General features: G+C 38.2%; 2 protein-coding genes across 2 annotated transcripts; both read right to left on the minus strand.

Annotated features, from left to right (window-relative positions):
* Nucleotides 1-370: 370 nt before the first annotated feature.
* Nucleotides 371-6,457, minus strand: LOC149285434 (WW domain-binding protein 11-like). The gene is made up of 11 exons (XM_089495430.1): nt 6,394-6,457; nt 6,032-6,063; nt 5,468-5,561; nt 4,937-5,133; nt 3,489-3,622; nt 3,098-3,297; nt 2,309-2,503; nt 2,092-2,199; nt 1,710-2,003; nt 1,062-1,235; nt 371-798 (listed from the first exon to the last, which is right to left on the minus strand). Exons 1-11 carry the CDS (start codon nt 6,455-6,457, stop codon nt 371-373), a joined length of 1,920 nt encoding a protein of 639 aa, XP_089351556.1.
* Nucleotides 6,458-15,889: 9,432 nt separating this feature from the next.
* On the minus strand, nt 15,890-18,846 carry LOC149285435 (matrix Gla protein-like). The gene is made up of 4 exons (XM_089495308.1): nt 18,786-18,846; nt 17,175-17,210; nt 16,575-16,647; nt 15,890-16,031 (listed from the first exon to the last, which is right to left on the minus strand). Exons 1-4 carry the CDS (start codon nt 18,844-18,846, stop codon nt 15,890-15,892), a joined length of 312 nt encoding a protein of 103 aa, XP_089351434.1.
* Nucleotides 18,847-26,080: the final 7,234 nt, after the last annotated feature.

The raw sequence follows: 26,080 nt of genomic DNA on the forward strand, positions 1-26,080 counted from the left end.
GAATCAAAAACCCAACAGTTGTAGACCATGTTCCTTTATAAGTGGTAATACAAAGACCAAAATGGTAAATCCAAATTAATTTTACTGACCCTCTTCAGTCTCTGATTTCAGTAGCACAAATCTTGCCATTTTGTCACTGAAGAAAGAAGAAAAAACTAGAAATATCTTGAAAAGTCATCAGCTTTGGGAATATTTCAGAATTTAGGAGGCCAACTACATTTCACACTAATAAAACACACCAGCCTGAAGACAATTTATACTGATCACAATAGAGACGACACCTATATAACAGTTTGTAGGTAGGTTTCATAGTTCTGAAGATGATGTCAGATAAACTGGAAGGACAATGCAAGCATGTGTTTGCGGGGTTTTAGAGAAGCCCTTCCATTTCTTTCATGAAAGCTTCATACATATCGTCCTTGGTCTGCACAGGTACTGGGGCCCCCACAACCTTGGGACTTGGTTTAGCAACTGGTCTTGCAAGCTCCTCTTCTGGTTTCTTCTGAGCCGTGAATGGTGCGGATCCCTTGTTTTCTCTGCGTACACGGAGGGCAGTTGGTACAAAACGCGTCACCTCAGCTTTGGGATTTGTAATCTGGGGTTTAGCGCTGATGGTTGCCGTGGCCTTCTTCTCAATTGTGGCTCCACCTTCGTCTAACTTTGGACGCTGTATCAAGCTTGGTGGCGCACTTAAAACACCAGGATTCACTAAAGGTGTTGGAGGGAAGATACCTGGGGGTGCAGTGCCAGGTGGAGGAACCATAGGAGGACGCATCATAGGGCGAGGAGGAGGCATACCTGTATCAATTTGAAATTAGACAAGTCTTATAAAAAACGTCTACAAAAAACCCCCAAAAAACACACATCATAGAGAGATAGAAAAAAAATGGACACAGGGTCAGTGTCACTGAAAACTGTAAAGGCATTTTAAAGTGGACTTGTAACAAGACACTTTAATATTACTTAAAATAACATGAAGGTCCAAAAGTAGTCGAAGATCATCAGCTTAATTAGTATAGCCAGTACTAATTAGTACCCATCACTCATTACTAGGTACTTACCTGGAGGTGTTGGGGGTGGAAGACGAGGTGGGGGTCCTCGAGGGGGTGGACCCGGAGGTAAGCCAGGGGGTGGCCCTGGTGGTGGTCCTGGCGGGCGGCCAGGTGGTGGCCCTGGAGGTAATAAGCGAGGAGGTGGCCCACGAAGGCCAGGAGGCCTCATGAATGGAGGAGCACCTGAAGAAATATTAAGGTCAATTAAAAGTGCCACAACACAACTTATACAACTTATACACAACTGTATTTTTCAAATGGCTGTCTAACCCAATTGTCTTTCACTACCAAGACTACGCCCTCTATGAAGCGCTAGAATAATTAGAGGAAATTAGGGACTAGAAGAAGAAAAAAAAAAAAAAACCATGTTCACTTTTCGTGGCATCCCTCTTTAATAAGAAAGTGTACTGAAGTACTCTGAACTTACTTGAGGTACAGAATGCAGCTCTGTAGCTGCCCACATTTTTGCCACTAATTGGCTCTCTAAAGCAGCCGGTCAGTCAGTCAGTCAATGAGAGCTCTTTCTCTGAATGTGCATATGGGACTGAATATACCCCCTTATGAGCGACATTCACCAAGTCTGCTCTGGAGCCCCTTTAAAATAAGGACGGCCATCCTACCGTGAAATAGTTTTTTTATTTAAAAAAGTTTTAGTACCTGGTGGTGGTCCTGGGGGCATGCCTGTTGGTGGCCCAGGTGGCCTAAGGGGTGGTCCTGGAGGAGGTCCAAGAGGTGGTGGTCCTGTCATGATGGAAGGAGGCATCTGTAGTGGTGGAGGTGGGACAGTAACTGGTGGTGGTATTGTGATTGGTGCTGAAGAACTTTCAGTGCTTTCAGATTTAGACTCCTCAGGATGCTGGGAGTCTTCAGAATCAGAACCATCCTCTGAAGATGATGTAGATGAGTAATCTTCACCATCGTGATCGTCATCTTCCTCAGCCAGCTCTTGACCTGAAAGATAATAAGGCTGTGTTACGGATGTGAACTCAAGAAGTACAATTAAAACCTCATTACTTTCTACAAAGACATAAATAATTACCTGCCATACGCAACATCATTGCTTGAAGTGGAGTCAAATCCTTCACATTCTTCTTTTTCTTCTTCTTGTGAGGTTTTTCAGGTGCATCAGCAAATCGCACACTATGAGCTGAAAACAGTGAAGATCCATTATACAAAAGACAGGAGGTAACTTACCGATAGACCAACAGAGCTCAGCTCTTTGAATAGTCATGCAGAAATATTAATATTTAACTTACTTCCTTTCCTTTCCCCACTGCTTTTCTTCTCTTCATCACGTTGGGAGTAGTCTTCACCATCAGTGTCCCTGTCATCTGATTGATTGCTATCACTGTCATCTAAACTGCTGCCACCGTCATCTTTGTCCTGCTCCATCTCATGTGGATAACCTTCATCTTCACTTGAGCTTGCACCATCATGGTGTCCTCGTTGCGCTCCTGGGGATAGGTAAGTTACCCCTAATTTAAATATGTGGAATACAGCGCAGTTCCTTAAATGTAGCCATCATTCACATTGTTATTTAATAACCACGTATGATGGCTAACCAGAGAACAAACAATATGGGCCACTAGCATAACTACAGAGGTCGCAGCTGTGACGGAGCCTGTGCCTCTTGGGGGCTGGTGTGACCCCCTTGTCCCTGTCTCCTCTTACCAACTCAAAATTGTTTAGAAAGAGCCCTTCCTACCTGGACGGTACCTAATCTATTTTGAACCGGCACGGGGAGACACAAGCGTACTGAGGTCATGTTATGTCATGTGACCCTGTGGTGAAACCGAGGCTGCTCATCCCTTTAACAGAAACATTAGCCTTACAGCAGAGACGGGTTTAATGGCAACATAGTACAGAACTTCTTCTAAGAGTTCTGGAGACACTTGCAGTTTTGCATTATTCTGCCACCCTACAATTAGCACCATCAATACCTTACAGGAACCGTTTTTTTTTGTTTGTTTTTTAACTCCAAGAACAGGTTACCGAGTACTAGTTACAAACTTCAAAAGCAATGTAATGTTCAGTGGAAGCCTCACCTGCTTCAGGGCTGTACCTCATCTCCTCATCCCGACGTTTTGTGATGTTGTCTAAAGCAAAGCCAACTTTACGGCCATACATTTGGAGTACCTGGGGTGGAGGAGGCCCAGGTGGTGGTCCAGGGGGCTTCTTTCCCGGGGGTAAGCGTGGCACACCATGGCCTGGAGGAAAAGGCATGGAGACACCTCGTCCGGGTAGGCTGAGAATAGATAGTACAGTTACTGGACGTTAATGTAGACTACTAATCTTTTAGGGGTTGTTGTTCTTGGAAATTGGTTTATAGCTCAGTGAAATTACATACAGCATGCTTTTGTATTGTTTTCTGTTTTTCACCTAAGACCTCGTTCCTTCCATAGGCGATCTCATGAAAACAAACCCATTCTCATTTACCCATAAGCAGAAGTCTTCTTTAAGATGGAAGGAGGCTGAGCTCCTGGAAGCGGGATGTCCTGGATCAGTATATTGGAAGGAGCATGTGGCAAGTCTGGCAACGGGATGCTCTCCACCTCAACATGCTGGGCATTCTGTGCAAAGATAAACAAAAATCAGTAGATGACTTTATGGAAACTAAAAAATTATGTTTACCAAAAAGGTTTCAATTGGAAAACATTCCAAAACGTAAAATGTTAAAAGTTACCCACCCAAAAAAAAAAGGTTACATTAAGGCTAGGTTTCCACTTGGGTTTTTGTCCTGCGTTTTTTTCTTGATGAAAAACGCCAAAAAAACGGCCACTGCATTCTCCTGCGTTTTGGCGTTTTTTTCTGGAGTTTTTTCTGGCGTTTTAGCCTTTCTGTGGAAATTGCTTTTTTTGACCTTAGGCAGTTTTTCCAGCCTTTACAAGTTAGAAGTTTCACCCAGCTAAAAGGGATTAGGATAAATGGCAAGTATCTGCCCCCTGATGTCATTTACTTGGTAGAGTTCTACTTAAACGCCCCGGCGGACCCTTTTGTCACTTTTCTGTGGTTTGTAAGGCCTGCTTTATTCCGAATGTCTGCTCCTCTAGGAAGATTGGCCCCAAATGATGGTGCAAATTGTTTGCTGTTGCTTTTGGCACGCAGGATCCAGTTGATGCGTCGCGTATGTTTGTTTGTAATGGCATGTTTGTTCCAAATGGTGTAGAATTCAATATGAACTTTGTTTTGTGTGAAACTGTTTGTTTCCAGCCTATTTCTCGTAGGACACACAGATACTGGGTCCATCCTCTGCATTGTAACTGTGGAAAAAATGCCATAAAAAACGCCAAGGCAATAAACCCACATGGCTTTTTCATGGCGTTTTTTTCTCTCCCATAGACTTCTATTGGAGAAAAATGCCAAGATTCCCTTGCAAAAAACGCCAGAGTGTCAACATGCTGCGATTTTGAAAAACTGCCACAGAGCCCAAAAAAGCAGAAAAACACCAAAGAGGACTGAAAAAACGCCAGACAGAAAAACGCCAAGTGGATATGGCATTCTGCGATTTCCTATTGAAGAACAGCTATCATCTGGCTGCTGCGTTTTTTCACTAAAAAAACGCCAGGTGGCGCTATTGGCGTTTTTATGGGCGTTTTTATCTAAAAAAAAACCAAGTGGAAACCTAGCCTAATAAGTTTGAACAATGAGATGCAGTGCACCTTATCGTGGTAGGAAAAGACAGGTGTGTCCCATATAACGCTGACAATTTGTCTCTTAGTTTTAGTTATTGCCCGATATATTAAATCTGGTTATTTCAATACATTTTCTTTAGGGAACTATATACCATCTAATGTTAAAGAACACAATTAAGCATTGGGAAGATAAAATATACAAAACTGTGTATTCATGCCAAGTGAAACATTTTATCTATAGTAGATACTTACCTTCACGGCATCAAAATACTGGCTAAGCTGTGACCTCTTGTGTTCATAATCCAGCTCAATTTTCCGGAGCTCTTTGTAGGTTTCAGGATTTTCTTTCTCATACAGTCGTAGAATACGTTCAAACGTCTCTCGTAATTTCTTCCGTTTGTCCTTGAGAACTTTTTCATTTAGTTGAGGCTGCTGTACAGGGTTAAACTCTGGAAATAATAAATGTATTAACCATTATACTTAAAATGGTGAACAAAAAAAAAGAAAAGTAATCTGTCTGCAATTAAAGAACCTTAGATCTCCACAGTCAGACTAAAATTCCCAATGGTGAAGACACTTTTTATAAAGTTCAGGAGGACTCTTCTCTTCTTTGGATGGGGGGGGGGCTGGAAAAAATGGTATTTCCTGTATCCTTTCATTAAGGTTTTACTGCAATTAATGTTAATGTTAGAGTTTAAGGAATTTAAAGAAACATTTTTTCTCAACACGGTTGTCCTTTAACAAGGTTAAATAAAGCCTATGTCCTCTCCAGCGTGTACTTACCCATCTCATCAAGTTTCTCCATGTCTCTGATTATCTGCTTTGGATCTTTCATTTTCAACACAGCAGCCCTCACCATCATTCTTTGTTTTTTGTTCTACAGGCAGAGGAAAAAACAATCAGGTCACTAAAAAAAATGTCCCTTTTCTTCATGTTTGCCTTCAAAGTTATTGACATTCCTTTCTAGTGTTTACTTTATGACACTGTGGTCTCATCCTTTCCTATAGCTTTCTCCTTACCCTTGCTAACGGCTTTTCTGTTTTTTCATTACTTAGGTTTCAAGCTCAACATGTTCACTTAATTTTTATTTTCACGCTATACAGCATCTTAAATACTCCCTTATGGTGATATCTGATCTAACCAAGCATGTTTTCAAATACGGTTGAATCTTCAAGAGACCTTATTACTGGCAAAGAACATTAGATTTCTACACAATAAAGATTGTGTGTTAGGTAGCACCAGTATAAACCAAGTGTTACTACACACACACACGTGTATATACATACATACATACACACATATATACATACATACATATGCATACAAAAATGAATGCGACCAGCTTACCTTTTTCAGTTCCCTCTTCCTTGCCTCCTTTCCTGTAGAGGCGAGACAGTGAATTTAGAATACAATTTTCCTTAGACATTTTTGATATAGGTTTAATAAACAAATCAGTATTGAGGGGAAATGCTGCAAGTCAGCTGCCACAAGATTAGCTATTCATTCAATGGTGGACTACAACCAAACAACAAAAAGGGACCATCTGACGAAGTCTATACAGGTGGGGAAGGTATAGGATAAACAAAGGAATTAGGGAATCCGCTCACTGTGTGGAAAGTTACACAAAATATCACACAGCTGACTACAGTGGTTACCTATAGCTTCACCGATAGAAAAACAGAAAGAAAGTTAACATATGAATCACTTACGTGCTTGATCTGTGGGGTTCATGAACTTCCCACTCTTGGTGGATGAAGTGGATCTTCGCCCCATTTTGAAATGGATCCTCACCACCAACTTCAATGAGAAATAAAATGTAACCTGTAAAGAAAATATAAACATAAGGAAAACATGTGTTAATATACTTTATAATATTAAGGTCCCATATAGCCTTTATACTTTTAATTCTCAAACACGGAGTCTTGAGAAAACAAGACCAAGCATCTGAGGACGTATGGACAACAGTGTAACTCGGCTCAGGAAGGGCATTCAAACCAACTGTAACAGTAATGTATTGTTTGACAGCCCGTTCATAAAAGCATGTCATTTATTTTAAACTATCTAAATGTCATATGGAGCCATTTTTTTTATTTTTTTTATTTTTTAAAAGGAAGTCTAAATGTAGCTTTTAGCCAAAAAAAAGTAGATGTTACTTGATTAGTAATAATTCAAAAGCAGTAGAATATAAGCAAGCAAATAGTGTTTAAAGCGTTATTGTTAGTCCATGCTAAAGTAAATGTGTATAAAATAAAGGTAACTTGGCGATATAGATTTTGAGAAACATAAAAATCATGCCAAATGTAGAGAGAAGTAAAATTAAAGGCTTCAGCATTTAATAGGGAGATTAGCAGCAGGTGGCTAACGTACACCAACTGCAGGCAAAAGGTTGCACTGTGCATAATGTTTCACTATAGGGATTCCATTATTATTATGGTCACAAACCAAAAGTATTTCTGAGCTACTGGATCAAACACATCAAGGCTGCGGGGGACCGTAAGTTAAAGGTATTGCACTGCACACACCCCCCCCAGCCAAATGGATCGAGGCAATGTAAATAGAACACATGAATACAGCCAGCAGGACTGCCTTTGTTTAAATATAACAATAAACATTTATTTTTTTCTGGAATTATGCAGCAAAAATACGAAACAAAAAAAACAAAAACTGGACATTTTGACAGCGCTCTGTTGATCCAGTAGATAGTGTTTAGCCAAAGCAATTTTCATCTCAAAGTCACATAAGCTCCAAACCTCCATTACAAGTCATTGGGACTGAACTGCAGCATTTTGGGCACAGACACACGTTTACACAGACACACGTTTACACAGACACACGTTTACACAGACACACGTTTACACAGACACACGTTTACACAGACACACGTTTACACAGACAGAACCAGTTACTCCCTGAACCCACGCCATCCATACTTACATCCACACACAAATACAAACCAAAACGCTAATCATTTCGGTTCTAAATACGATCAGCTAACACATCTCAACAGACAGAATAAAACAAAGCATACAGTCTGCAAATAAAGCTCTTCCCCCTCTTACAATCACCTTTTCGGTTACTAATTCACTTCGCTGCCCGCTCACTACACCATGTATCCAGAAACATGGAGACGTAGTTCCGCTTCCGAAGTCGCTTGGTTACGTAGAATGATTGCGCCTGTAATAGGGTGGAGTTATGGGACGGCCACGTTACTATGCCATTTCTCGAAGCTAGGGGCGGCTATCTTAGTTCGCACATGCGCACTTATTACCGTTTGTTAACGATTTGAAGACGGAGTAGGATTCGTGTGGTGGTGTCGTTCGGTGGTGCACTTTGCTACTGTAGGCGGTTCCAGGGCGCATTGAAGCATATTGATGAATAGATCATAAGAGGAATGTCCCGGCCATGTTTTTTTGTATAATTATGATACAATTCCCTTTGAATTGTTCCCCCATGGCTTTCCTGCCTGGAGTACTTAGCATAAGGTGACCAGGTTTTTATAATGAAATCCAATGACATTTTTTCTAATTGGCAAATGGTAAAAAACTGTTTTATAAGCATATTTTCTTCAAGCTATATATGCAGCGCATTTGGTATGAGCTTATGAAGTGATTGTATAATACATACGTTATTTATAACATTCCGTTCATAAGATAAAAAAAGCACTTATAAGAATCTTTTGGGTCAGGCCTGGTGCTGGGGATTTTGGTGGCCTTTTTATGGAAATAAATAAAATTTTAACTCCTCTGCATCAATGTGTACTGGAGAAAGATGACAGTGCTCGGCAGATAATAAAGGATAGAGTCTTATGTGATGGGAGAGGGAGGACATCGGTACACCAAACACGTGACATCTATTTTATTTTAATAAAATATGCAGATTGAAATAGAGTAAATAACAAAACCTTTACTTTTCCTCACACTGAACATCTTGTCCTCTGAAATGACTACAGATTAAAGAGGGCATTTTATCTCTGGATAAACAAAAATTAAGTTGTTCTATTTATTTGTAAAGTGCCAGGAAACATGACCAAAACACACACACACACCAGGACAGGCTCAGCCACACCCAAACACGCACCAGGACAGGCTCTGCCACACCAACACCCAAACACACACACACCAGGATGGTCTCTGCCACACCAACACCCAAACACACACCAGGACAGACCCTGCCACACCAACACACACACCAGGGCCGGCTCTGCCACAACACCACCCAAACACCTACATCCGGATGGGCTAAGGTACAACAATAACAAAAAAAAGTATTTTCCGCACCGCCTAGACATTGATGCCCTTTTGTGTTTTTCCCCCAGACTCCTGGGCAGACAGCAGCAGCAGCGCCCCCGCGTTTGTGGATGTAAGAAGCTGACAAACACCTAGGCGCAAGGACAAAATTCTGAGTCGTCATGGCGACCTGGCGCCTGGGATTTGTCGAGCCCTGTATATATATATATGCTTATCACAAAAAACTGAAATAACGCCCTATTCTAATCCAATCATTTCACATAAAATAGCAGTATGCCCATATTTATCAAATGCAAGGGAGGAGAGGATGGGCAACAGATGCTTGCTGTAGCTTCCAAAATGGCCTTGCACCTGGTTTTAGCCGAAACCGTTTTTTTCCGGAAACACTGTGGTCCTGCAGATTTGGGAGAACCAAAATTGGGACAAAGTTCATCGTGTATTCCTCCACCACAGTCTGGTCATCCTAACTTAGAAGGGTCAGGAGCACAGGCAGGAATGGAGAGCTACACGATGGGATCAGTTCAACTTGAATGGGTGTTTTTCGAACTTTAACCCATATAAATGCCCCAAGGGTTTTTAATTATAGTTTAACCCCTCCCCCCACTTGGAATGAGCTGAAGAGGCCCAGGATAGGATCTGTGTCTCATCTAGGCTTTGTAGGTTTTATGATATACACCTTCACATGCCATTGATGCACTTCTACATTGAGAGTTGTTGAGAGGAAGTGAAGAGATAAGGGTGTCATTTTCATGTTAAGCTTGATTTTAAAGGCTGTTGGGATATATGTTAGGCATTTGCGATACCACCAGAAGTGTATAAGAATATCTTGTAACATATAAGTGAATAAAGACAGACCCCGCAAATAATGGTTAATATTGTGTTTTAAGCACACACTCATTTATTAAGCATCATGATTCACATGCACAGTAGTTGAATTTATAACAAGCTAAGCACGTAAGCATTTTTTCACTTTGGTTGCGCGTGTAAAGAAGCTTTAATATAGTAGCCACTTAAATAGGTCCAAAGTATAGGCGGTAAGCTTGGTAAAAGCCAACCCATTCTGACAGTTGGTCACAGGGTAAATAGTTTTCACACTGTTCCTTCTTCAATTCTAGTGGGGTCTTCACTCTGGGGTACCATCTAGTGGGAAAAGAACCAACTACGTTCAATTCTTTCATGAATTAATTCATTCTACCTTAATTTACAAGTACGTTATTCTTAAAGGCACACAATAGCCTACTAAACAAAGAATGCGTGTTAAAATTAACGCTTTACAAAATGACAACTTAAGTAGTTGCAACTCTAGAGCTGCAGCGCAACACTTACTTTATCCATACCCCTAGTCTCTGGAACACTCACTAAGCCAATGTTTTGGGAAGCATAGCACATGGCTATGGTGCAGGGAAGTAGTTAAATGCATATGGAGGATTTGGGGGGGGGGACATCATGTAGCTATTATATATTTAGTATAATTAATTCTCCCTTATACATACATGTCTTGCAATGTATTGTGTACTACATTGGCTTTGTGTGCAATCTTACATGAATGTGCAACCACATTCATTGGAAAAAAATAAATAAATATATATATATTAATGGGTTTATGGTTTTCAAAAAAAAAATGTGTTGTCTTTCCTGTTGTTTTTTGTTTGGCATATACAGGGAAATATTTTGTTTTTTAAACATAATTTATATCATATAATGTCAGGCACAGTTTATTTTAATCTATGCATTTGTGAAAAATGTAACCTTTTCTTGAAAAAATAAATAAATATGGCCCCATTAGGTATAATTTAAGCTATCCACCTAAACATAACTATAGAGACCTCTTTTAATGTCTAAGCAAAGGTTCAAATATGCCTTGTAGTGGATATATATTCAGAGATTTGGAAACTGAGCCCTTTTAAAGAGATTCATGCATAAGCTGTAAAAGTAACAGCAGCAGTTTATTATTATGTGGACCTACCTTTCGTAATAATCATAGGCACGTTTGTGTCTTGTAATCATTGCATGTGCAGTTCTTCGCGTTATCTTTATGTCTGGTAGAGGACAAATAATCATACAGCCATGCAGTTACTGCGCAGATCATATTTGGTTTTTAAACTGGTAATTTACTGTACAAATATAGCTTGGATAAATATATTTGTCAAGGATATGTTTTTAAATTCCCAAGAGATAGGCACATATCCACTTATGTTTCACTTTGCCCGCTAGTGACTGCATACTGCAACCATGCCTGTAGTTTGTCAGCATCTGGCCTTAAAGCACCAAGGCCAGTTTTTCCATTCCAATACAGTAGGGGTAATCAGTGTTCATTTCTTAAACCAAAGACGCCAGCAAAGTCTTCACAGCACTTCTGCATCACCAATCCCATGGACCTTCGATTATATCAGACGCCGCATATTGTCAAAAATAATAAGTAGTAAAAATGACTTCGTACATTTAGTGTGCATTACCTACATACTTATTCTTTTAGTAAAAAAAAGCTTTCTTTTTAAAGAATGGATTATCAGGCTTAATACAACATGAGAGTCATCTCTAGCAGTAGAAATGTTTTTGGTAATGTAATTAATTCATACCTTAGTGTTTTAGACTTTTTAAACTGTCAAAACTGACTTACATTTACATGAAAACATTATTATTAGATTCCTTTGTGCGATCTAGTGTGTTGCACTTTATTGCCACATGGTGGCGCAATGTATACACTAGACAGCTGGTCATTGTATAGTCTGGAGCATTCTTGTTCTCAAATCACTTGTAATGGTGAAACGCAAGAAAAACACACCTTCTTTTAATTTGATGGCCACTTGTGTCTTCTTATTGGAATTACCATAAAAACTGCACAATTTTGTCTACATTCTGGAAACTATTACAGGAAGTCCAATAAGTGACGGGCACACATTTTAAAAAAAATGTATGCTAAATTATACTGGAACCTATGGATTTCTATACGAAGCCCAGTGTTGTTTATGGGCTAGTTGGCCACAACATAATAAATAGACTGCTGTCCCACATAACTAAATAAATAAAATATTTATTTTAAGTAAATGTATAACAAAACTTAACTTTTTTAATTATATTATTTAAACTAACTTTTTTAATTATATACACAGTTGCAAACACATAGGCTCTAGGTTTTTTTTTTTGGTGAATGTGATGGTGACAGTCCATGGCAGTACTTTTGTGCTAATGCACAATATCACGTATAACACAGCGGAGGTATGTTTGCACATAGCAAGATGGCAACAGTTACAGAAACAAATAAAATACATATTCCATAATAGTATACGCACTCACGCCGACTCTAATATTGAATTGTTTTAATTGAAAAGATATGAAGATATATGATATATGAAAATGTAACAGCGACTCAATCTGCTTATAAAAATGCACTTGAGGTTGAGCCGGGGCTCTGCAAATGGGCTGCTTTGCCACTTCTAAAATCTACCCCCCCGATGGCTAAAAGGATTATTTATGACTTTGTAGTGTCCCCGAGCTCCTGTTATTGTAGCAGTTTCAGTCAAAAGAGTAGGCAGCACGATTGGCAAACGATTGATCATATTCAAGGAACCTACCTTCCTTAACAAAACAGTAGACGGAGAGCAACAGCAACGAGAGGATGATGAAAATCTTCATTTTTTAAAGTTATGCTTGTGTAATTCAGCCGCGGCTTTCAGATTTTTTGCTGTATTTCACCTGTTCCCGTTGCACGGCTTCGGCTCCTCTTATATTACGCATTATTGCATAACAGCTTTTATTCTGCCCTCATACTGCCAACATTCTTTGTACATCAGCTCATTTTTGGATGGGATATTTCAGGTCCTACTCTTTCCACACTCCTTTGCTAGTTCATAAGATCGGTGTTGTCGTAGGATTTGTTTTTCTATTACGCCTGTTTTCCAGAAAGACAAAAAGTATGCTGTGTTTAGGACACATAAAAATGAACAAGCAAGTTATATTATTTAACAAAGGAGGCGGGGTAATAATTAAAGGGGAATAATCACATTTCAATACATTTAACCCCTAAGGACGTAGCGGTACGTCCATTAAAGCATCTCAAGAATCCTCTATGGACATACCGGTACGTCCTGACCTTCTTGACATCCTGGGCTCCCCTCTGACAGCAGAAGCCAGCATCGCTGGCTTTCTGCCTCCCGATCTCCTGTAACAGCTGCCGGCGCGAATGCCAGAAAACTGTTACGCATCACTGCTGACGTCACCCGGAAGGTCATTGGAGGACAGGATATCCCCTGCAGGGTCTGTCTAGACCCTGCTGGGATATCAGATCGCTTCGATGAGGCACTGATCACAGATACTTTGATCTCTATGCAAGTCTGTGGGCACTTGCATGGTGATCACAGTATGATCGGTGCAGGGGGATCATGGTTTCTCACTCTTCTCACATGCTGAAACACAAACCAACACATGAAAAACACACAAAAAAGAAAAAAGTGTTAAAATAATACAATAAATAATAATAAACAATAAAGTGAGCTAAGTGATGTCATTGTGACATCACTGGCATTTATAACATGTTCAAGAGGTCTCTAAGAGGACCTCTAACCATACTGCACTCATAACAGTGCAATTGTTTTTAAAAAAATACAAAAATATCAAAAATTAAAAAATATAAAAATGCCCACGTACACAATTACACATCCATGCTCACACTCACAATTACACAACCATGTTCACACACATACAACTACACATCTATGCTCACACATATACAATTACACATCCATGCTGACATCCATTTATACATACAAACAAACAACCCCCACCCGCGCTTACTTCTCACCGGTCCTGCAGCCTTGTTTTCACCACAAAGTCACGTGACGTAGCATGACCCCAATATGCTCCTGTCTCCTCGAGCCGCTTCAAAATAGAGAGGGCAATTCCTTCCTGGAGCGGTGCATGTCTGAAGGGCCCTTTCTAAACTATTTTGAATTGGAACAATAGGTCACAGCTGCGAATGATTTATGTAGTGATTTTATAGGTATGTTAGCCTTGTTTTTAGTGAGGCAATCAATACAAAGTTAGGTTTTATACCTATTGGATTTGTTATAGGGAGTCCAATCATTCTGTACTTTGATTGTACTTTATCCTGGGTTTTGGTTACCCACATAGTTTTATTGGATCTCATGTTGATACTATTTTGATAATGTATCTCAAGGCCGATTTGAGATAGCAGGGTTTCTACTATTTGCATATTTCCCATTTAACATGTTAACACAATTAAGCATTAGAATGTAGGATTTGGAAAAGTGGAACATCTTGGCTCCCTTATATAAAGCAGTAGCTTTTTATTTTACTTGTTACATTTAATGTATTTCTTTTTTGGACTATATATATATATATAGTTCCCTCCAAATACATTTAGTTTAAAAAATGTTATTCTGCAAGAGGAATAAGTACTCCATTGTTAAAAATTTCTCAAGATAACTGAAAACAATGATAATGTTTACTTTGAAATGTGCTTAGATTTCTAATGTTTCCCAGAAATATTTGTATGCACTTCAGCTATTTATATCCGTATTGGCCACCTGCTCTCAACCACAAGGTTAAAATCTGGTCAAGGGTTTGCATATAAAAGAGGTTGTATTTTCCATTACATCCCAGGGACAGCATTTGATTACTGCTGTGAGTGGAATTTTAGACGTACTTTTCATGGTATCTACCAATATTTCTGCTTTCTGTCGGCATATGTTTATGTTGTATCTCATTATGCGCATCGCCATCAAGTACAGTATGCATATATGGAAACTTCCCAGGGTAGGCAACTTGGAGCTCTCCTTGGTGCTCTCTTCTTGAGCTCTCTTCTTGGGCAATGACATTGTATAGGTGAGATTAGCCCTAACAAGCCATTTGTGGAAGAGACTTAGATGTCAAGTTGAAGGAGTGGGCAGGGAATGGGCATGGCCAAACACTACCTCTATGCCCTGAGAAAGGTGAAAGTGACACAGAGAGCCGGGGAAGTAGATACGACGAGATCCAGCAGATTCACCTCTCTGCACTCGATTCACCTCCGTGAACAGATGACAAAGCAATAAGATGGACCATTTTGCCAAAAGTTTGAAGACAATTGGTTACCATTTTATTTGTTAGGAGGATAGAAAATGATGTCCAATATATACAGATCCCGTGATGTATGTGTAATGAATATGTTATTGGTCAAAATAGTTTTAGAAGAATAGCAAGTACACTTTGAACAAGATACCTAATGGGTATTAGGTAGATAGGCTTTCAGCCTTCATCTTGCATGTGTGCTGGCATGTACATTTTCTCTTGATTTTTGTACACTTGTGCCCTGTTTCAAATATATTCTGTGCTGGCCATTATTTTATTTTTGCATTATAGGGGTATTTGGACTTCTTTTTTTAAGGGGAGGAAATTCCTACTTGGTTTGAATTGCCACCGTTAAAGGTGATTCCAACATATCACAATATTAGTGGTCATTGGGGTAGGCAGGCCACATTGATGGATGGTTTCTGTTCAGTATTGGCTTAGTTTGGCTATATTTAAATTATTTACTACCAGCAATGCTAGAACAACTGCAAGAAGAATGCTGGAACAACAAGAACACCACAAGAATGCCATACAAGAACACCATTTCTATTGCCATCCTATTGGCTAAATTTTTTGGTTTGTTTGTTAACGAGTACCATTATTTATATAACACTTATTTCATTAGGTAGAAAAGCAGCCTTTTTATTTCTCAAAATAGAACTAGCCAAGAATTAACTTACACAATGTGATATCAAAGGAACATATAAAATAAATGTAACCGATTTTTCTGCCAAAACGGTCTTTCTTTGGCATCTGACATTACAGCGACATGCAGAAAGCTCAACAAACAAAAGAAAGTGCAGATACTTCATTCAAAGATACAAAGACTCTCAGCAAGTTTCAGCTCAAATACTGAGGTCTTGTTTTCTGGAGGGATTCTTAATAGTATTTATTTTTCCCCATTACGCTGTCCAAAATATCTCTTGTATGCAGCAGTGAATCCATATCGCATTGCGTAACGTTCACAGGGATCATAATCCTCACAGGTCTCACGCTGACGTTCCCGGGGGCTCTTGGCACGCTCACGGATTCTATAAAAGTTAAAAAAGAATGGATCAATGTTACTATATCTGGTATCTCAAAAGTAAAGTTATTTAAGGCAATCGGGCCCATTTAAGTCAAAAGGGAATGCAGTGCATCGTCTGACCACATGAGGCTGCTGGTGTACAACAGTATATGTAAATACTCATTCGAAACAAGGAGCCATTTTGCAATCTGTTGCCATCCGGCGTGGAAAGTTTTTTTTGATGTTTGCTTTAGAATTTTTGATAATATTATTTTTGGAGTGGGACCTTTCTTTGGGCCAAAAATGAAGACTGACGGCTTTGCTTGACAATGCCAGATGGCCTCTGAAAAGTATTTTTTTAAATCATTTTGTTATCGAATTGAACCCCTTGATATCCACCTCTCCTTTCCCAGAGAACATGTGATTGGAGGGTTCTAGGGAACAAATATATATCAATTAGAGAAATGTTCCCTAAAAATGTTGACACCTGGTCACCCTAACATGTTAGCAAGTATGCCTATGCGCTGATTACATTGTGCTAATATGGCACCTGAAAAATGTACTTTACCTTTCATTCATACGTATGTTTCGGTACTGTGAATTCATAAATGAGTTGGCATTTCTTGGGTTAACGAAAGGGTCTAGAAATATAAAAATTAAATTATGAAATTATCAAAACAATGTTTCTTATCTTTTAAGTTGTAAGTTAAGAAAAAAATACTTGCTTTCTAAGTTAATTTATAACAATCTAATATATATATATATATATATATATACACACACACACACACTATAGCTTCAGAATACTCATTACAAATGACTCAGCAGATACTGTTATATGGCCATATATTGCTTAGCCCGCTACTATGTCAAGTTACCCTAAGTTTGACAAACCCTATCTAATTCTTCATGCCAAATATTGCTTTCCATGGAGCTAAATGGTATTTAGAATGGTATTCACTGGGTATGCGCTGAATTCTTGCTTTGTTTTGTTTACTAAATCAAATGAAAAAGTATAGGATTTAGAAAAGTTGCACTACCACTTAAATATGATATGGTGGCTAAGAATATAACTATTGCATGAGTTTTTTTCATGAATGTTATGTTACGCACGTGCTTGTCTTATGGTACTAAATGGTTAACAAGTCTACCCAATATGTTATCTTACCGTATCGTTCATAAGACTCGTGACTCTCATATGAATCTGAAAAAAAGATAATTAGAAACAATAAAGCAACAAAGCAGGCATTGGTCAAAAGGTAGTCAAGTATTAGATGCAACAGCATTTACTCCATGATTGGATGATTCTCTTGTAATCAGAAGGCTCCTGGTATGGCATGGGAACGATGGATCTCCAAAGCATTTTTTTGGCAAAGGATATTAAGTTTGTCCGTTTACCACCATTTTTACCTTTTTTACACCTACCTAACCCAAGCCATGTTTACTTTGTGAGAAGCTCGACCTCCCCCAGCCCAGCCCTACCTTGCGTCTCAATGTAGAGTAGGACATCTAGGACAACATACCCGGGACATTCCAGATATAAATGTAAGCCTTTAGCACCCATGTAGTAATATGTGATTCCAATAAGCCGTTGGGTAGAAATCTCTAATAGCTCTCAAGCTGTTGTTAAACTATAACATTTTCATGATGCTTGGACTTTTATTTCCACAACAGACTGGGAGATGTTTGACTGTCTATGAATGAAACACTCCAAACATCTTAAAATAACATGTAAACTGTGAACGCCTATACAAAATTCTTCACCAATACAAATTAGTCGAATAATACGTTTCCTAGACACAAATTCTGTCACAAAATTGTTGCTGTTTTAAAGAAAATTTTGGTTCACGCCCGTAGAAGTATATTGTGACATAACATATCGACCCTATTACTTGGAGAATGTGCCTTGGGGCGTAATACATCTCTAGAAGTGGCTGCTGTAAACCGAACTATGTGTGAATAGCAAATAAGCCAGGCCAGTATTGCAATAACACTCCAAAGTTTATTTTCCTTTCATCTTAGATTTCATATATTTAGTAAGTAAGTAAAATCCCAACCTGAGCTAGAATTTGTTCTTGATCTGATAAATTTTGTGAAAGCTAAATCTTAAGACTTTAGATGCAGTGAACCATTATGGTCAATAAAATCCTATTACTTTGACTCAAAAAAGAAAAAAAATATTTTTTACTTATTTATTTGTTAAATGGAACTACATGGTATATGTGCGAGAAGTGCTATATAAGTGTTCCTGACTTTAAATAATGCTGGTGTATTTCCCTGTATTGCCTTTTGCCCATTAATAGAATTAATAAAGTGACACTGGTATAAATAGTGAACTGTTAATTTACTAAACCTGTGAGTTAAGGAAACTCCAAGTTTTGTGCTCAAGAGCTTATGAAAAATCTGCTTCTTTAATCTCTTCAAAAAAATTAATAATTGTCACAACATTAGTATGAATAATACAATTTGACCCTGTTCTGTAATGTGTAGCTTAGTAAGCATTTTATTATTTTGTAATACAAAACAATTCAGGAAAAAAAACACAAATTTTTTCATATATTTTGGGTATATTTAAATGTTTAGATATGTTTTAAGATGTGTAAAATCAATCCATGAAATGTCTATCTATGTATTTCTCTAAATATATGCATGTATGAGTAGGTTATAGTAGGAGAGCATCTCACCACGTACATAATAAAACATTAATATGATATATAAACTTATGTAATAATACCCATATCCAAACTAAAAGTCGGTCACTATAAAAAAGTTGTCATACCGTATGCAAGGGTCACCACGACTGCCAAGGCCAGGAGTACAAGAATTTGAAGAGCCTTCATTGTGTCTTCTTGCCTAGCTGTGTTCTTGTGTATCGCTTTGCTGTCAGAGAAAATAGTTTCAGCTGAGGAGTTGAATAGCTACAATGTATAAGAGAGCAGTGTTTATTAGTAGTGCCCACAGTTGGGATGGGAGGCACCGGGATTCCAAAGAGGTATGTGTTGGCACCGCTCACTCAAACCAAACAGGGCATAGGTGGGGGCATAGGTGGGTCATATAACGCAATAGGGAGAGAAGAAGCAGATGTCTTATAGACAAAAGAAAAAATGGACCTTGCTTTGCAAGAATTAGTCTCACAGCTCTCAAACTTGGCAACGTCTAATATATTTTCCATAATATATTGAACACCTATATGTGACAGACACTGCTGATTTATCCTAAGCTTTTTTTCAGTTTGTGGAAATGATCATTTTTCCACCTTAATGCTAATTAGAACTTTTTGTAGGATATTATATAGCTATACAGAGGTTTATTTGGAAAATGGCATGCCTTATATCCATCGTCAACAATCTAAATGTTCCTGTTATCTAGATGAAACTATAGGGGTCAGCCCCATAGGCGCTTTACACTTTATCACTTTATTGGGTTTCTATAGTGCTCAGCAACTGTCAGTTGGCCCATTGAGAAGATGAATCTCCTATTTATACTATGGAGGACTTTGCTGACCACTATAGTATATTTTACATATAACCTAACGTGGAACCCTGAGACATTGCATCATTCCCCATTGCTCAAAGAACACAGATCAATGCAGTATGGTAGATCTGGGGGCAGCTAGTAGTATTGCCCTTGATCAAGCATAGGTAGAAACCCCCATAAAGACATCACTGTTCTGCATCATGTTATTGAAATAGGCTTGTATTTTAAATGCAAATATCCCTGAATTCCTGGTTATTTATTTTCATCAAATGATCTAATGCCTTTCTGCATGCATTTGTCTAGATAACCCACAGTATTAGACTGGATCTCCTGTTTCCGTATAGGAAATTACACTTGGATTGCATTAGAAGACTTGCCTTTGGCTAAATCTAACTGAATCCAACTGGTCTCCAGTTTCTTTTACAGTTTGTGAGCTGGACTCATCTAGATTTGAGCAAAGCAGTATCCTTCCAGATGTTTGCTATTGAGATTCAATGCTTTGGAAGATTCAGTACAATTAACTTGCCTTATTGAACAAAATTGTGGATGTAACATACACTACACACATAGTTGTTTTAATTATATATTCTAAACACATAGTATATATCTGAATTAGTAAACATTAAAATGGCTCTGACTTTCAAGGTAGATCTACAGAATTGATGATTATTTCCCAAACTCCTAATATAGTATCTCTTATTTAAGCCACAATAGGAGTGCTAGAAAATACATGTTTTATGTACATTGAGCAGAAAGATACACTATTTATTGCCCCAAATAATACAGCTAGTCATATGTAAAAATCATCAAAAAAACTAGCCCTGCATTAGGCAGGATTCTGTTATCTGTGATATACTCAACATTGATTTGAAATTATAAATTTGCTAAAAAAATTGAGATTTTCAGATCAATACTGCATTTATTACTTATAATCAATTTTTAATTTCAAACCGAAACCTCTAAAGAAAATCAGAGATTATTTAATGAGCACTTCACATGTATTAGAGATTGTCATATTATACTCACCAAGTAGTCGGTGTCTTCACCTGTGTCACTGGTGAGGAGGTCTGGATGTAAAGTAGGTTGACATCCCTATTTATTCATCCAGACTTTTTCCACTCCTTCTCTTGACCTCCCCTTCATCAGCTTTGTTCCCTGGTCTTAACACATCATTTCCCATAGCAGGAAATCACAAACCACGCAGAAGCATGGACAACACATGGTCTCATTGGCTTCAGACCAGCAATATGATGTAAGGACAATGTAAATGGGAACCTAATTTCTAATGGAAGAAAGGAATTGTTGCCAGTAATACCTGATTAGATGCAAAGCCTCAAACAAGAGTGTTGGTTATCAATGAAACAATGTTGTATCTTTTAAATACCATACTATTGTACATAATCAATGAAACCGACACTGATGACAGACGACTGGATTAAAACTTAATGTGGAGTGGATTCCTACATGGTAAGGTTACCTAAGAATTCAAATCTACCTGGGCAAATTTGATTTCACATGTAAACATATTTGGAGTTTTGGTGATATTTGGCGTAAAGGGTGAGGGATTGCCTTGTATGGCATCCAACCCCGGTTGGACTCATCAGTTTGCACACAATGGGAGATATAACAAAGGGAGGAATTACTTAATGCTATGGGGTAATCATGGACATTTTGAATTAAGATGGCTGCGTATAATGCGGATTTCAAATATATACACATTCCTTATTTTAATATGTATGCAATATTACATGCATTTGTTTTGTGAGCTGAACTGTAAAATGTGGGATGTGGAAAGTGACAGATATCGTTTGTGGAAGTGTCACTGCTAGAAAATGAATTCTGGCCGTACTTTTAAAATGAAATAAACGCCCTCGCTGTACTACTTTTGGGAGTAGTAGGGATCATAGGGGCATCCTCTGATCTCCCCTGACTGGCGTCGGGCTAGGCAGGTAAGGTAGGTGGGTGGTTGTGTGCCTGGCTCACCTCCAACCCCACTCCACCTCTAATCATGCCACCAACGTAGATGCCCCAATTGAGACACCTGAAATGTTTGGGGGGGGTATGCTAGTAGCGTATATACAATATAGGGTATATGTAGAGTTTATGCAATATACCTAGCACATACAGAGCCTTGTAAATTATATTTATAGCATGTTATCGATTGTAAATCAGCTCTAGGAGATATAAAGATGTCTTTTTGGCACTGAATCTTTGAAAGGTTAATACTCCATACACAAGATATGACTCATACATTTTTCATATTGCACTGTGAGTAAAACAAGAAAAAGAATCACAAGACTTGAGGGAGGCTTGCATTTTTAACACAGGGATGTCTAGATGGAAATAATGTAATATCCTTTTGCTGTTTTGATTTCTTTGACGATTCAATTATTTTCATAAAATCTGTCACTTTTCCCAAATCCTACCCTTACACACAGTATAGTATACTAAATAAACACATGTGATGGTATTTCCATATTTAAATAAACAATATATATTTTGGGGGTTCCTGTTTTCTGAATCTACATGCTTATTCCTCCCAAAGATAAATAGACACATTTGCCAACAGTCATGGATTTGCCAGGACAGTCACGTGTTTGGGTCCTGTCCAGGCAAATCTGAGTCTGTCGGGACAAAAAAATAAGTGCCAATGCACTACCATAGGTAGCATTGTATTTAAACTGTGTAGGCAATGTGGGCCAATCCTTACAATGCAAAACCCAATAAATGCCATATTATCATATAGTGACAATGGATGCTAAATTATACAGGTACAATACTTTAGATTTTGCAGATATGACATTGTATTACTCTATTTTTTTACCACTTTACCAACATGATATTGTATTATTTGTTACCACTGTAGAATGATTAATCTTCGAAACTGATTAATTCCTCTTAAACTTATTTAGACATAACTGTATTTAAAACTGCATGTGATATATATTTACCGAGCAGGGGAAGCAATTTGCTGTGGTGCTTATCACTTCCTGTTAAACTGTGTTCAGGAAATGCTCTGAAGAGCAAGTGCAAAGGAAAATCATCCATCTAAGATCATGAAAAAAAAAATATTTAGCAAATTTAATTTTGTACAGTTATCCTGGAAAATCTAGTATTTTTTATTTCCAATTTAGTAAACATTAAGTCGTATTTTGTTTGGTTTATTGTTTGAGAACGATCTCTTCAAGAGACACAAGACATCTATAACATCAATAAGCTATAAATATAAGTAAGTTAAGGTTGATGTTAATAAAAAAAACCATTATTGACTCATCACCCTCTTTCCATGCTCCTCCACTGAGGAAAAACATGCCCACGGGTCTTTAGCCGTGACTCAAACATCCGTATCTCTGACTTGAAGAGAAGTTTACACTGCCTTCCATCCAATTCTGGCACAGTCCCTGGTTCCTGAAGGTCACAGACGGCATTCAAACAGAGAGAGTTGTTTATAACCCAGTTCAAGTCGCTCCTCCACCACCCTCTCTTCTTGGATCAGAATATTGAGGTGGAAGTTGCAGATGGAACAAATTAGAAGCAATACGAAAAAAATCTGTTTACCTTGTCTAATGAACGCATGAAACGCAGATAGGTAGGCGGTCTGTTTTCATACTAGGGCAGGACGTTTGCACACAAAGGGACTTTATGCAAAAATTAAAGAGAAATAATCATGATGTAAAAATATTTAGCGGATCTGATGTACTTCTTGTACTTGCCTCAGGAGAGAACATTGTGGCTTATATTTTTAACATATTTTAATGCCTATTTTTTTCTCTCTTTTTTTACACTGTTGTCCCATTCCCCCTTGTACCCAAAAGAAAAAAAATCTCTTATTAATTAAAATAAAAACTTATATAATTTGGTATGATTTGTGTGTACATAATTAAAACAAATAATATGTTTAAAAGGATATATATAAATAATTTATACTTTGCTAACAATATATAAGAAAGTAAACATATATAAGTAAGAAACAAATAAACAGATTTAAGGCTTAGTTCCATGAACAAGTCAAAAGTATACCATGCACATCCACATACCTCTAAGGGTGGCCGAATTGGGACACTCATGTTGAGGGTGAGGGTAATTGCTATCTCCTCTAGGTTTTCTGTGGGTTTCTGAACAGGATTTGCCATTTGCGTGTTGTGCTTTGTGTTGTTCTAGACTTTTATTCGTTAAGGGAACCTTGCTGTGATATCAGATAGTAGGGAGAACATGGAATAAAGCCTGTGATGCCAGAGGCAGAGAACATAATGTTCAGCAGTGCCAGTACCCGCATCGTGACTTGGACTCTGGTTCCAGGTCCACCGTTTGCATGCCTAGTAATTGTATCACAATTTACAAAGAATAGGACGGAAACGGGACTCATGTTCTACTTACTGGTTGTTCCCACTAATATATGTTGGCAACTATGATCTATCTTAAAGAAGCATTTCTGCCATCATATCGGCTTTAATAAATATAATATCCGAGCGTCACTTCTTACACTTTTTTGTTTGCTTGCAAATAAAGTGCTCCTATTGATTTCAATGGCAACGCTTTCCTACCAATGATTGGCTGCTTTAAGCAATAAACTGGACCTTTAAGACTGGTTCATGTTCATCCTTAAGAAATCTTTCCCTTGTGTACAAGCATCCTATATGGAAAATAAACAGATATTATGTTGCTAAATCTTTGGCATGCTTACAAAAATATTGTGCAATCTACTTTCATGAGTCCATATACCAAATCGAAAAACGTACAGCCTTTAACCACATGAAAGTAAAAGGACATGATGCCAATATTTTTTAATGTTATGCTGTGGGAGAAGAGAAGGAATTTACTGTACAAATGTTCCATGACCTGAAGGCTGGATCCAAGCCAGAGCCGAGGCATGCTAGATGAGCGACATTTTAACGAGAGAATTGGTTCCAGCCTTATCCTCCGTTTCCTAGAGTTTTGTAACCTGTTGTGTAATCAGTGCACTTAAAATTATCAATAACACCTTGTAATTCAGGCTAGAAAATAATATTGCATTAAGTTTATGTAGTAGATTAAATTATAACTGCAGTTTATAAAACATACATTTGCTCAAACTGAATGGATCACCTGTATGCCCGGAGTAAACCTCTCCTAATCCCCCTACTGCTTCTCTGTGAAAGAGTCTTATGGTAGCCCTTATGAAATGGGAGCATAGCCAAAACTGGCTAAGCAATACAGCTGTCCGAAAACATGTCTGTAATACATTTAAAAGGATAGGGGTTAATTTGCCGGTTCCACTGGGCTGTCCTGTTTGAAGAACTTGGGCTACTACTAGAAGCTTTCATATTTATTGGTTTTATATGTGTGCATTTTTTGCATTTTTGTCATTGTACTAGCAGAATACTTGGGTTGAGTAGAGCTGCATGAGCCAGTGCAGGCTTAAGCCTAACATATTCTTGCCAAAAATGAAGGCAACCTGAGCTAAGCTGGCTAGAATGCTTTTTCACATGCATGATGGAGTACATATTTTCTGCCCTTTGTGAAGTTGCTTTTGGGGAATTTATACATGATCAAGCCAGTATCTTATTGCCCGTTCAATGTACAATACCCTCTTGCTGTACTCTAGGTGCGATCTTTTTCCATAGACTTTAGTTTTGTGATGGCTTGTTGGCTAGTATTAGGGTATGGTTTTGTACCCAGAGGCTCAACCACTTGGGAAAAGACACAGCTGTCCAATAGATTGCAAGTCGAGGCAACCTCTGGGACAGGCTTAGCTAGTAGTCCCATCCTCACTCTGTGCCCTCCTAGGGCAACATGAGTTTAATTGAGATTACTGTCGGTTTAAATATAGAAACATGGAATTCAACATCAGATTATAACCATTCGGCCCATCTAGTCAGCCTAACTATGCAGTACTGCTGACGACAAAAAGGTTATAAAGGCCACCTGATACTTAAGACAGACATAAAATTGTCGGTTTCTAAATATTTTTCTGCATGGTATTTTTGTCTTTACAGAAATTCCAGGTAATTTTTTTTTACCCTTCTAAGAATTATTTGTTCTCACCACAAATATTTTTGAACTATATTTTATATTTGCAGAATTACTGGCTGTACTCCTTTTGACCTTAACTTATTTATGTGTTAAAATAATTTAATTTCTCAAATAACCATGTTTTAGACCATAATGACAGGTGTCAAAAGTCTCCAGGAATCCAAAATGTACTTGCTTCACTGGTGTACAAAGGGTTAAAATGTCTCAATTTGTGAACAGAATCTATAACAGCAAAAAATAACCAATGTACATGAACCATTTGTTTTTAAAATAAATTAAAATTAGCGAATGGCTGTTTTTATACTGTTATATACTCATAACATATTTGCGACTTTAGCCCATGCCATTATATAACCTATTCACCATGACCATTAGATATGTGCAAATAGGCCAAAAATGTTTCAAATGAATTTTCCGGTTTGTTTTTGGCCCATTTGTTTTCAGACAATGAATTCTGTTTCCTGCTCTCTCAGACTCTCACTCTTCACAATCTCATTTTAATTCTCTCATGCTCTCCAAATGTCTCCCTACCTTCTCTGCCGACCACTTCTGCTTCCAATCTGGGAGAGGACGTCACCTGAAGCT

Source organism: Sceloporus occidentalis, unplaced genomic scaffold, assembly GCF_023333645.1.
Source record: "Sceloporus occidentalis isolate IW3139 unplaced genomic scaffold, rSceOcc1.0.p SCAF_79, whole genome shotgun sequence".
NCBI classification, from domain to species: domain Eukaryota; kingdom Metazoa; phylum Chordata; class Lepidosauria; order Squamata; family Phrynosomatidae; genus Sceloporus; species Sceloporus occidentalis.